Genomic DNA, 14,588 nt, shown 5'->3' with positions numbered 1-14,588 from the left:
TCGAATGAATAGGCGGAAGTGTTCTGGTCAACAGTACAAATAATACGGGCAGTGCTGTTTTTGGTCGAGACTCAAAAGGTCCACTCTTGAAATTATGTAAATGCTGACATTGTACAGATTATGGATGTATTAAGTCTGTATCAAACTGCTCTTAAACGAATAGTAAAAATACTTGTCTCAGGACTTTTGTGTACTTTAGAAACGGTATTTAAGAAATTAAATCTTTTCAAGGCATTTTTTTAATGGGTGCACTGATTATTAACTTGTGATGTAAATATATGCTCATCCTTGAAATTCTACGCAATGAGTTTAGATGCACAGAAAACGATCTCTTAAATGTAATTATTTTAGAATTCTATCATTTTAGAAGTTTCTTCTGACAAATTCTGATATATTTATATATATATATATCAAAGCTCCAAGGGTCCCACCAGTTGGAGACTCACTCTGACATCCACTGCAGCAACCTTCATGAGGTAAAAGCCGGATCGGCAGGCGGATCCAGTTTACGGCCTGTCGATTCACGCCAGACGCGTTTCATGCTCATTGCACTCATCAGCTGCGCGACAGTCATTTTGGCATAGAGGCCACACGTCCCACTTAACAATATGAGCCCTCCAATGGGCGACTCTAATGAGTCCGTTTGGTTTGTGGGTCTTGTAGTGTGTGCTTCAGTTATGTGCTGCTGTCTGAAATGTTTCAAGCCCACCAATGGGCCTCCACTCACACATCCGGCTTGTCAATCCTCCATGGATGCCTTCACATTGAGACTCCGTGATTCAGAGCTCTGTGGCCCCAAATTACCGGGTGGTGCATCTCCTGCGGCTGGGAGGCCACATATAAATCAAAGCTCCAAGGTTCCCACCATTTGGAGACTCACTCTGATATCCACTGCAGCAACCTTCATGAGGTAAAAGCCAGATCGGCGGGCGGATCCAATTTACAGCATGCCTGACTATTCACGCCGGGCTCGTTTCGTGCTCATTGCACTCTTCAGCGGCGCAACAGTCATTTTGGCATAGAGGCCACACGTCCCACTTAACAATATGAGCTCTCCAATGGGCGACTCAAAGGAGTCCGCATTGGTTTGTGGGTCTTGTAGTGTGTGCTTCAGATATGTGACGCTGTCTGAAATGTTTCAAGCCCATTGGAGGGCTCATATTTTTAAGTGGGAGGTGTGGCCTCTATGCCAAAATGGCTGTCGCGCCGCTGAAGAGTGCAATGAGCAATCGACAGGCATGCTGTGAACTGGACCCGCCCCGCCGATACTGCTTTTACCTCTTGAAGGTTGCTGCAGTGGATGTCAGAAGGCGTCTCCAACAGGTGGGAACCTTGGAGCTTTGATATATATATATATATATATATATATCTACCTATCGCTCACAAATCTTTCCCTCCAGAGCAGGACAAATGGGTCGCACTAACGTAGGTGTTTTGCGATTTTTCTTTATTTTTGGTAGTTCATAGTTGGGGTAAAGGCAGCCCACCAACGCGTTTCGGTCTTAGCATAAGACCTTGATCACCATCATAGGTAGCGTTTGACAAAACCAGTACATGTACTTTAAAATTAATGATGTCACTTCCTGTCTCTTTTTTTGTCTAAGCTCCTACGTATTGTGGGAGATGTAGTCCACATGAACCATTATTTAATTTCAATTCATATGTGCACATGTGTAAACTAAATTTCAAAAAAAAAATAGTGATAGTGAATTATTAACACTCAAAGAAGATTTTTCTTATTGAAGGTCCATTAATCAAAATGTCCAGATTATTTAGCTTTTTCTAATTTTCTCTCCAAATTCTCTCTTTTGTTCACTTTACTTCCTTGTTTTCTTGATCTTAATAAGTCACTCCAGTGGGTCTAGATTTTTATATTTCTCTTTTATTAAGTCGCCAGGACCTTTTAGATGTTACTGTGAATTATAGTGATGGTGCTCCGTTTCTTTGAAAATTTATATATATTTATTTCTTATCCATAAAGATAATGCTCAGGAAGTTGTTTCTTTTCAAATATTAAAGTTAATGTTTGTTTTTGATATGAGTAATAGATGTTTTATAAGTGGATATAAAGCTCCTCGCTCTGATTCAAACCATTGGGTGTGTGTGTTCATGGGAACTAATCCCACTTAAAAACTGCACCGGGAGGGAGCACTAGCGAATCTGACGAAGTGAGCAACGTTTTATGTATATGTATATGTATATGTGTATATATACACTCATGGCAATGATTTTAATAATCATGTTTTGTACTGGTTAAGATTCATCAATGTTTTTATTGTATGCGAGGAGATGAGATTCACCTCTCATGTGGATAAGAACTGTATTGAATTCCTTGATGTAAACATTGATCTGAAACAGGGGCAATTAGCAGCAAAGCTGTTTAGGAAAGCCACTGCTGGCAATTTAACACTCCTTGCCAGCAGCGCACACCCCAAGCATCTGATTAGGAACATCCCCTTTGGGGAATTGTTACGTCTCAAAAGGATCTGCAGCAAAGAAGGGGATTTAAAAAGATGCACAGAAGAGGCTCTTTGCAGATATAGACTAAGGGGATATAGTGAAGACATCTTGAAAGAGACAGTTAATAAAATGAATTAGAGAACCAGGGAATCCTTGCTAAGTACTATTGCAGACAAAGAAAGGTCCAAGGAAGCAAATAATGCCCCTAGGTTAATAACCACCTTCAGCAAACAAGAGAGAAAATTTTGGTCCATCATTAGGCGTAGTTGGCCTATTGTCCTTACAGAAGAGGTACTGCCTCCCAGATTACCTTCACAACCGGTCGTCGCATACAGGAAAGGTGCATCTAAGCGCACGCAAATTGGAAAGTCCAGTCCTAAGCTGTCCACTGCCAAAATGTGGCTGCAACCCAAACAAGGTTTCATCAAATGCTACACTGTAGAGCATGCAAGCTTGGGGTAAACACTACTCTACCCCATTCAGCCCAGATAAAATAGCTATTCGGGGCAACCTCAAATGCAGGACGGAATTTGCGGTGTACATTCTGACATGCACCTGCGACTTAAGATATGTGGTCAGCACCAAGTTGCAGTTGCATGTCAGAATCCTGCTACATCTGCGAGCCATCATGAATAATGACTCGACCTTTCTGGTGGCTCTCCACTTCAAGCAGGTACACAACAATGATCTCAATTGCCTGAGATATTTTGTAGTGGCGGCCGTTCCCAAACTTCGTAGAGGGGGAGACCGAGAAAGAATTCAAAGGCAGATGGAGAACAGAATGATCTTAGAGTTAGATAGCAAGTTCCCATATTGTCTGAACAATACGGAGGTCTTGCATCATCTTCTAGAAATATTCTGAACAAATCGAAACCAAGCTGTTTAAGTTCATATGGATGTTTGGTACTTTGGTTTTCTATGACTTCTGTATATATGGGAAATAATCTTTTGTAAATAGAAATCAGTTCTCTCTGCGGCCTCTTCATTTGAATTATAATTAAATTTTAAAAGGCTTGCATTGTTTGTGGAGGATTTTTTTGCGATATAAGATTTTGACAATGGTATTCTTTGCACTTTAATAATGTTCTAGATATGCACATAGGGTAGCACTTTAGCACTTAGCACTATGAATGAATTCTGTATGGTATTTATTGGGTCTATTATTGAGATTATTTTCAATATATAGGGGAGATGTGGCTGAGTAAGGATTTATCCAAGTAGATCAGAATTAATGTAGGAGGAAAAAAACAAAAGATGAAAATACGTGGTCTATTGTTTACACAGAGTGATAGTTTACAGTACAATTAGCAATGGTCTGTACAAATAACAAATATTTTGGGTAATAAATAATATCATGTATTTTAATGATTTGTTTTTGTGTATGGCTGAACACAATATTGAATTCTTTATTTTATATCCTTGGGTTTTATTGTATTAATACGAACACATTTAACCGTGGTGTATTCCACATAGTGGTATTTTAATTATGAATTTATTATTTTGTGTCCATATCGTTTGATCGCAAGCATATATTAATACGTACTGTATGTTTCATTTTTAACTATGTGTATTTCAATACCACTTATAAAAATGCTTTTGTATATTGGTTAGCACCTACGTTACAGGCTTAGAAAACAGACTGTATAACCAGCAGAATAATGTGCCAGTGTATTTTCTATGTTCATCATATTTGTTTGACCACGTGGGTTGAGTTCACTGCATTTAAAAAAAATGGCGTACTGCTCGCTCGGATATGTGATCAAGGGCAAGTGGTGGCCGAGACGCGTCATTTGAGGAAAAATAAAGATTGATTGCCTACATTTCCGGTGGTTCGTGGTTCCCTGTTTGCTGAAAACGACCGCTCTGAAAAACTGAGAATCTTCATGGTCTCGGATCCAGCGCTTAGGATGTCATAGCGCTAAGGGAGCAGCGTGTCCGGTTGGCAGCCACAAGAAGGAAAGGGCTCAGTCTTCGACTAATCAGCTTCCCACTGTGTTTTTTTATGAATATGATTATGACACATAGCGGCACCCACTGAGGGAATATTATTGTTGAACTATGCCAACCAGATTGCTTTGGTGCACACGCCCATCGGGCGGTGGATTTAAGGAAGCGCAGGTGCGCGGACATGTAGCTGCTAATCTCTGTGGCCCAAGCCAGTGAGCAAGGGTAATGTGGTACCTGAAACTCGTTCATTTCTAAATGCTGATACGCAGTAATGGGTCTAGATCCCAAAAAGTGTCTTAAATGCTTTGAGACCATCGTGGTGAGCAATACTCTTGTATAGTGAGGTTACATCTAGTGTAATTAAAAGAGCAGTCTCATCCCAGTGTACCTCGCACAGTTTTCTTAAAAAGTACCCTGCGTCCCGTATATGGGACTGTAGGGCTTTAACCAGACCTTGCAAAAAATAATCTATATATCTAGAAGTAGTCTCGAAAAGGCTGGCAATAGCCAAGATTATAGGTCTACGGGGCGGGGGGACACCATGTCCTTGTTTATCTTTGGAATAAGGTACAATACTGGTGTGACAGGGTTTTTGACTTTGAGATACTGGTAATCTCCTTCAGTCACAACTCTCACCCCCCTCCATCTCGACAGTTCCTTATGGTATTTATTTTTTACTTGAAAGAGATTGCTCTTCTGTTCACGTTGATAGCATTCATTATCTCTTAATTGCATTTTGGCTTCGTCATTGTATTTCTCAAGGGGTCAAAGAACCAAATTTCCCCCTTTGTCTGATTGCCTTATAACTATACCTGTCCTTTTCTTTATCTTGTCCATCCCTTTATTTTGGCCCCCCTCCCTAGGCTCTCCACCTGTTCCCTCTACCTCAGTCAAAACATTAGGCATTAAACTCAACTCTCAACTCACCCTTCATTCCCAGGTTAGCTCTGTGGTTTCTTCTTCTTTCCTTTCACTGCGCACTATACGCAAGGTGTCCCGTTTTTTTTCCTTTGATGCCCTCAAATTGATCACCCTGGCTATGATCGTCTCCCGCCTGGATTATGGCAACGCCCTATATGCAGGTATACCTGCATATAGTCTACGGCGTCTGCAGCAGATCCATAACCAGGCGGCGCGCCTGGTGTTCAAGCTCCCAAAGTCTCACCACATCACTCCCCTCCTAAAGTCTCTACATTGGCTCCCTGTTCGTGCCCGTGTCCAGTTTAAGCTCGCTTCCATCACCTTTCAAGCACGACTGGGCACAGCACCGGCTTTCATCTCATCCGAGATCACCCCCTATGTTCCCACCAGGGAACTGCGTTCATCTACTCCGTCCCTTCTCACAGTCCCACGGTTCCGGAGAAAGAAATGGGGAGGCTCGAAATTTGCGACCCTTGCCCCGCTCCTCTGGAACTCCCTGCCTCTCGAGCTCTGAGCCTTAACCCTGTATCCGCAATTCCGGAAGCAGCTCAAAGCTCATCTGTTCACTAAATCCTTCAATTAGCCTATTAGCAGCCTGTTTTCCTTTATTCAGCTCCAGCTCCTTCGCCCAGACCTTTTGTTACTTGTAGCGCCATGAAACCGCTGGTGTATGTGCGCTTTATAAATAATTTTAAATTCAAATTCAAATTCCCTTTGTTGTGGTTTCTTTCTTTCTCTGGTATATTCCGTCTGTATTGTTTATTTGATTCCATGGAAATTTCATATATACTATGCGTGATGTTTTATATCTTTTATTGTAATCTTTTGATTAATACAATAAACTTTATACTACTACAAGGTGGAGTATGGTTGATTAAACCTCATTGTTCTTTAAACCATCACCAGACACTCCATGCCTCTTCATTTCATTTTTACAGGTTCTTTTTTAGCCCCGATTTTGCTATTTTTCAATGTGTCTGTCATTCTCTTACTCCTTCTTGCCCCCTTTTTTGTTTTTCTCTCTTCTTTCTCTGTATCAAAGTCTGCTGATGTAAAAGGAGTGCCTGTCCAAAAAATGAGTGCCCATTGGAACCACCTGCAACTACTGACTCAAATTAAGCGCTGCCTAAATCAGTACGGGTTAGGAAGTGTGGCTAAACATTGGGATATATGCTGAAATGGAAGGGGGGCTTTGGTGACCTGCATCAGGATCAAGAGAACAGGAAAATGAGGCCAACTATACAGCTAATTCAGAATCGACTTACAGGACTACTGCAGAACGTATTGTTATTCCTGGAGTCCATGGTTCACTGTTGAATAAGGAAAAAAATAGTTTAGGAACGGCTTCATTAAAAACAAAAAGCACATCAGACTCAGAGGAACCAAGGGAAGAAGACAAAACAATAAAAGCTCCAATCAAGGGGAAAAACTGGATACAAACTGTATAAAGATGAAAAGCATTTAGTGTCAGATTATCTTTTCCTTCTTGCCTTGGTTTTAAATAACCAGGATTTTAAAATGTATGGTTAGCTGATTAAAAGATTAATTAACGTAATAGTAAATGCAAATACAGCGCTGAACTGACCAAATTAAACCTTATAACCAAACCACTCACCCCCCAAAAATGTAAAGATGTAAATGTTAAAACATGATTAAAGACTGACACAGTATCGAAGGCAGTATTAAAATGCGATGAAAGTATGTTGAGGTGCATGTAGCAGGGTACCTGAAGTGATATCACACATTTGTAATGAAAAATGTAACTATGGTATTTTCAATTGTACAAAATCAGTTAACTACAGAGCATTTTATGTTCATCAAACGTTTTAATTTTTTATCACACTTATTGCAATTATACTTTTGAACTTTTTAATTAGGTTTGGCCTGCGTGAATTTCTGGTCATTGCACCTGCAGCCAATGATGCAGTTATAAGTGAATCCAAGTGCAACCTTTTGCTAAGTTCAGTCTCTATCGCTTTGGGAAACACTGGCTGGTAGGTTATATTTTTAATGTGTGCTTACTTTTCATATCAACTGACCTGGTCTATTTAGTTGTATTATATAATCAAAGTACATCAGAGTAGTGTTTAATTAAAATAACATAACATAAAGTAGCATAGTAAAGATTTATGTATGGGATTCAGGTAGTTCACGTGAGGTACTGGAAATCGTTCTTGGATGGGCAGAAGAACCACTACAAAATGTAAAAAAAAAAAATGGGGTGTTGGGAAGTGCTGTGATGGGACTGTCCACTCTGGGATGTAACAGTTTGATTGTTAATATGGTGTTGAGTTCACATGATCTGGCGAGTGCGTCATCATAGTTCTCTTCAGAAGATAAGGCATCAGCCACAAGGGATTCTTAGTTCAGCAGCTGTTTCTTTGGGACAGCATTGTCAATTGACTTATCTAAAGTGCATGAATAATTCATAAATTCTAGGTGAAATAGTGTCGCTCTCTGCAAAGCATACCATAGACTGAAAAGCAAAATTGACACAAATAACTGATGTGTTTGTCTGTTTAAATGTGAACGAGCTTGATAAACATCAATGGAATCAAGGGCTGCTGGTAGCCTGTTTGATGTGTCATTAAGGACTATCATCTTACATAATGACATTTTAGCTGTGGTGTTGTGCAAAATAGTAATTTTTCAGAGTACACATTTGCACTTTTATTTTTTTCCCTCTGACATTTTGTAATGTTTCCAGCCAGGTGCCATTATTTGTGCAAATACATCAAAAATGGCGAAGATTGTATGTTGGAGAATGTCAAGGTCCAGGTGTTCGGACAGATTTTGAAATGGTTCATCTTCGCAAAGTACTCAACCAATATACCCATTTATCTGGATTGCTAGATATCTTCAAATCAAAAATTGTAAGTGCTAATTACAGTACTATTCATTAAAATAAGAATTTAATTTTGTCAGTGAGTAGCTGAATGGGAATATTTGCAAATACACTTTTTGTCAGTGTTATAGTCCAATTTTCTTTTTTTGCAATGCATTTTTTAATGGAGAATCTCCAACAAACACCAATGTGGAGCACAGTACAGGTTGTAGTTTGAAATTATGCATGACATATTGGCATGTACAATGAATAGTGCAATATACTTTGTTAATGATCAAGTTATCCATTTTGGTGGGCCGCTCAGGGGGGCTTCCAAGCTCCTAGGACAGGGTGCTCACCAACCCGGCACCACCCATGTCAAGCCACCCCTCTTTGCTTTGTAACCCCAGTTCAGAAGTAAAGATTCCATCCATAATTATTCAGTGTGATCTCCGTCACGTAGGGGAGGGGCACAATGTTTGGGAGTTCCAAGCTATAGAATTCTTTCCACCTCCCGCATATTTTAGCACATGTTTTAGGACATCCTCTACCAGCACAGACTACCTTCTAAGCTCCATGCGTGCACCCATTTCTGCAAGTTATTTTTAGGTTGCTGCATACCAGACAATGCACCTGTCTGGCTATGCGAAAGACATCGTGGGGACATTCAGAAAGTTGACCTGGGAATGCATTCCACCCGTGGCTTGCTATTGCAGGGAACAGTGCTGTCTTTGAAGACGCCTCAAGTTGGTTGGTGCCTGCATGTAGCTGCAGCTCTGCTGGTGCTGCACATAGTAAGTAGTGCCGACCTGGGAGGCCACGTGGTGCTTTTTGAGGGCCTCCTTGCCACTGTTGAGGCCCTGTGGTCAGCGACTGCACAAAGCCTGTGTGTTGGTGGCACCTGGATCCCTGGTGAGTGCTTCATGCTGTTGGGGCCCACTCCTGATTGTGGCCATATACAGTGGAGGCCACCTGCAGGGCACTAATACCCATTACTTCAAGGTCTCCCTGTCAGTGCCTTGTGCATCAGGGATGATGCACTCAGGGAAGGGCTCCCCGGCAACGAAAGGTGAGATGCCCGTTGTGAGCTCCCTCTGGTCTCCTGGATGTTGTTCTTAAGTACAAGGTGCCCCTCCTCCCCAGTTCCTTGTTGTGACTTCCCTGCACAGTCACTGACCAAGGCCCTGCTTTTTGCTAAGTGGAACTACCCATGCGGGTCATGGCCTGACTGCTCCTGGGACGATTGGCTATCACAGATGATCCCCCAGACAGAATGAGGGAGGAGATCGCCCTCTCCCCAACTTGGGTGAACATGCTTGGAGTGTACTCTGATCTTAGTGAAGGGGTTCTCCTGGCAGTTGCCTGACTTGTGGGTTGGTGACTTGAATCTGCAGCAGGGGCCCCTTAGACTGGTACACTGTGCTCCTCTGGTTCACCCACTTCCATATCTCCTTTGCCTACTGGTGGCACCCCTACATTTTAGAGCACTCACTGGACCTAGCGCCTTAAGAGCTTGGGCGTATTCTGTTGTCTTTGTGGGAGGGTGAGCTGGCCCTCTGACATATGAACGGTCATACCGGCGGTTTGCCAAGGCCTTCTACATCTGCCCCAACATGGTGTAGCCCAAGGTGACAAAGACTCCTGCTTTGATAGGGGGATAGCTTCCAGTCCCTGTTGCTGATGGAGCAGAGGTGGGGTGCGTGTTACGTCATCTTGAGGCCACTCTGGACCGGCACTCCACCCAATTTGAATGTATCTTACAAGCCATACTAGATACCAAGGCTTACTTTAATCTAAGATTGACTCTGTGTCCCTGGACATTAAGCTACTTTGCATGGATCACCATAAGCTGACTGAGCGGGTGGATGGCACTGAATCCACCTTACCAGGATTTTCTTACTACAGTGTGTCCTATAGTCTCTGGTACAAGAGATGAAGGCTGACATCATATGCTTGCAGAGCAGAGGACACGGAGGTCAGATCTAAGTGCAATAATGCGCACTTCATAGGCTTTCCGGAATGCGGTGAGGGGTCCAATGTCGAACTATTCCTTAAGACGTGGTTGTCCGTGACGGTACTGGCCGGGTTGATTCTGAAATTCTTCTCTATTGAACTTGCCCCTCGTCTACTGGGTAGGCCCCCACAACCAGGGGCACACCCATGCCCGGTGATTGCCTGTCACCTCAACTATAGAGACATGGATTTGATCCTCCAGCTCTTTCAGGCCAAGGGCCGTGGCGCTTAGAGAACTCTGAAAGCACTGCCTTTTCGGACTACACCGTGGAGCTACAGTGCTGTTGCGCCTCATACACTGCGATAAAGGCTCAACTGCGTACCTCCGGCCTTGCCTATGCTTTGATGTTTATTGCCACACTTCGCGTCCCAGATGGTGATCAAACCCACTTCTTTTCAACACTTCTACGACACTTGGACTTGACTCGACGCTAAAAGTCTGGTGAGAACGATGCAGTCCCAACACAGGATCCTGAGGACTGACTCACACCTCGACTGCGGAGAGACAGACCTCGCCGACCCCGCTCCACCCCAACCTCTGAGCAGGCGGACCGCAAACTTGCACAGGTGGTTGAGGGCGTTCTGCCCCATCTATGTAACCCGTTTGAGTTCTTGTAATCAGAGAACACCACTTACCCTGCCTCAGACTATGATGATACTGTGGTCTCCTCTAGCGATGACGTCCAGGCCCACTGGTGGCGCCCGCATGCCTGACTTATGATTCTCTCCCGTTTCTTCCCCTGGGTAAGCTAGCTGGTCCGCCACCTGGGTGGGCTCTGATTGACACCTGAGAGGGGAGGAGAGGGGAGTGGAGGGGCCTGTGTGGTTCAATGGGACTTTCTTATATAGCACTGGTTCCCGGGCGCTTAACTTCCTTGTCATCCATCCTCCAGAATATCGTAATGGACTTATGGACATTGTTGTTTCTGATTTTGCTTTGTTCTATTGTTTTCATGTTGTATGACAATGATGATTTCTTTTCCTTGCCGGGGGGTGGTGGGAGTTTTTTTTTTTAATATCTTTGCGTGTTTTGTTGCCTGGGGTTCCTGCAGCTCTTTCTCCTCATTGTGCCCCTCTGGCTTGGGGCTCATGATGAGGTGCGACTATTTTGGACGGCTCAGCTTCTTATTGTTTGCCCTCTTCATCGCTGTTTACATGGCCCCACCTAAAGCACTTGTGACCCCTCAATACAACTTAATGACCTGGAATGTATGGGGCTTGGCAACACTAGCTAAGCGCTATCGCGTTCACACTTATCTTAAGCGACTGCATGTGCAAGTAGCATACCTCCAGGAGACACATTTGACCAAGGTGTAACTCCTTAAATTACATACGAAATGGAAGGACCAGATCTACAGTGTCTGCTCAGGGCCAGGGGTGCTTATCTGGATTTCCCCATGAGTTCCCTTTGTTTCTGATGCCCAGACTGCAGGTATGTTGTTGTGGAGGGGAAATTAGATGGCAGACGATTGACATTGGTGACTTTCAATGTCCCCAATGTAGGTCATCGGGCCTTTATGGATAGACTATAGATAGAGCATGAGTACTTCTTTTACTCCCTTGTCCATGGCATTCATACCCATATAGATTTGTTTTTTTGCAGAACCTCTCTTGTTTTTGTGATCCTGCATATGAAAGATCTTGCGCGTACGCTCTATGACCATTGCCCGCTTTTGCTGTCCCTGCGCAGGGGGCACGATGCCAAAGAATTCCGACCTAGGGGTTACAAACTGATTCCGTCCTTGATTCACCCAGTTCCAAGAGGGCTTAGCTGAGCGTCTTTCAGGCTATTTTGCACTCCATGCTGGCTCCGCCTCGGATAGAGCAACTGAGTGGGATGCTCACAAGGCAGTTATACGAGGGTATTGTATTGTTACCACTTAGAGCGTTTGGCAAAACGCTGCGCAGAAACCTACTGACCAAAGAACGAAATATGCGGGACTTGGAATTAGATCAACTATGATCCCCTGCTCAGCTTGCCTCATTATTGCACCTGTGTAGGGAACACAAGAACTTGTCGCAATGGCTGGGGAGACTTGACTATAATCATTACCTTGCCAGGTTGCACAGAAAAGGCGACTGCACAGGCAGAATGTTGCCGTGGCTGATGCGTGCTGAGCGCTCCCTTCCTCCCCTGGGTGTGTTGCAAGCGGATGATGGTGCGCACCTCAACACACAGGCCGACATCAATATGGCCTTTGTGGATTTTTTGCCTCCCTGTACGCAGCCGTACAAGTTCTTTCTTACTCTGACCTGCGCTCATATCGTCAGGAGCTACCACTCCCTGAGCTCAATGCGGTCCGGATAGCTGATCTAGACCCTCCCCTTCAGTTAGATGGACTGCGCCTGGCTATCTTGCCGATAGAGCATAGCAACTCTCTGGGTACCAATGGCTTCCTAACTCAATATTAGTCTACCTATGAAACTATCTTGACATCTAAGCTATTGGAGGTCCACAATGCTGCATATGACATTGGGCACCTCCAGCGCTACACTCCAAGGCTGTCAGTGTGGTCCTTTCCAAGCCGGACCACGAGCCTTGAGATGTCACTCCTACCAGCCGTTGTTAAATCTTGAATGTAAATTTATGGGCAAAGTCTTGGCCAACAGATTGCTGCTTTTACTCTGCACCCTTGTGCATGACGATCAATTTGGTTTTATTTCCGAGAGAAGTACATTTCTCAACCTTCATTGACTGCCATGGCTCCTCTGGATGGATCTGTATACCCTTTGTGTTCTGTTGAAGATTTCCCTTGATATTGAGAAGACCTTTAACCCCTAAGGTTGGGATCACCTGTTTACAACGCTCAAGGTCAAGCAGGTTTGGGCAGGTTGTTTGTGGTGGCTCAAGACCCTTTATGGGCACCGTACCGCTAGTGAGAACTGGCCAGTTCACATCTGTCACCTTTGACATGTGCAGGAGCACACGGCAGGGTTGGCCATTGTCCCCTCTACTTTTCGCTCTGGCCATGGAGCCGTTGGCTTGCCGGTTGCATGCACGGGTAGAGGAATGGAGAATCATGGCTCACAGGGGAAGCAATGGGAAATCTCTGTATGCAGATAATGCACTGATATATCTACGAGATCTGGAGGCTGGGCGGCCGGATGTGATGCTGCTCTTGGGTAAGTTTGAGGAAATGTCGGAACTTTGTGTTAACTGGGCCAAGTCCTGCCTGTACCCCCTCCACCTTATTCCCCGAGCCTGAGAGGGCAGGTCTTCCCTTTGCATGCTTTCAATGGCAATGTGACACCTTTAAATACCTGGGAACACACATTTATCATTCTGATGCAGACCTCTTGGAAAGTAATTTATGCAGGACTCTAGGTTTGATACATGGGTCATTTTCATTTTGGAAGGCTCTCCCTCCGTCGCCTATGGGCCGTGTTAATATTACCACGATTATTATATTAGTTTTCTTACCTCCCAATTCTGCCCCCCTCACTTTTCTTTGCTGACCTTAAATTGCTACTAGCAGATTGGATCGGGGCGAGGGTAGGCGCATGGTGGCCTTAGACTGGCTGTGTAATCCATTACATGAGGGTGGGCTTGACAGCCCTAACTTACAACTGTACTTCGCTGCTGCCCAGCAACAGTGGCCCTGGCGGTAGCTTGTTGAAGCCCCTTGCGGTGTGGGACTGGGGATCTCGCGCCTTCTGTCTGGCACTCCCTTGTACACTTGGCTCTCGACCCCTGGAACGCCTGGGGAGACGCAGATGACTGTGGCCAGCGTTGCTGGCTCTATTATGTCCAGGGCCTTGGAGTTCCTCCTCTGTACTCACCCCAAATTCCAATGTGGTACTAACACTTATCTGGGAGCTGTATGTGGCTCTCTTGGGACAATGGCAAAAGCCATTCACTAACTCCCTGGACAGCTGGACTGCAGATCTTCATTTCCCACTGATTGATAAGCAGTGGGCCCAAGTTTTTAGCATGGTTAGGAATGTTTTTAGAAATGCCTGTTTTCGATTCACCCAATTTAATTTCTGACACTAGATGTATCTTACAGCTTATCGCTGGTCGCACATGTTCCTTGCGTCTAATCTCAGTTGTTCATGGTGCGGGATAGGAGCTGCAGGATTCTTCTCCATGTTCTCGGATTTTCCGGGAGTGCACAGTGTGTGGGAGGAAGTGACACATAGCACCGCTGCCCTGGTTGATACTGTGCTGCTGGCCTCCCAAGAGTCCTGCCTACATGGTATCCGCCCTTGAGCCAAAGGAGACCAATATCGCAACAGATTTATTGACCTGGCGTTTATACTGGGTAAACGCCAGATTGCTAGGGCATGGAAATCACTGGCTGTGCTGGATGCTTCTACCTGGCTTCATACCTGGTGCTTTCGTATGCTTGACTGGAGTGTGGCTGTTGGGTGGGAGGGAGGGGCTGAGAGTGGACTCACATCTTGGGCCATCTACTTTCCAAAG

The 14,588-nt window shown here is 44.4% G+C and overlaps 1 protein-coding gene across 1 annotated transcript in view; it reads left to right on the top strand.

Moving 5' to 3' along the window:
• Positions 1–14,588, top strand: part of RAB3GAP1 (RAB3 GTPase activating protein catalytic subunit 1) — a 465,696-nt gene that overhangs the window by 85,197 nt on the left and 365,911 nt on the right. The window contains exons 6-7 of the mRNA XM_086954315.1: positions 7,206–7,322; positions 8,036–8,201. Coding sequence (XP_086810441.1) covers positions 7,206–7,322; positions 8,036–8,201 — 283 coding nt within the window. The remainder of the gene's footprint in view (positions 1–7,205; positions 7,323–8,035; positions 8,202–14,588) is intronic.

The sequence above is a fragment of the Lissotriton vulgaris genome, chromosome 2_1, assembly GCF_964263255.1.
Source record: "Lissotriton vulgaris chromosome 2_1, aLisVul1.2, whole genome shotgun sequence".
Taxonomy (NCBI): Eukaryota; Metazoa; Chordata; class Amphibia; order Caudata; family Salamandridae; genus Lissotriton; species Lissotriton vulgaris.
The sequence above is the reverse complement of the archived record's forward strand: the minus strand, read 5'-3'. Positions and strand labels throughout refer to the sequence as shown.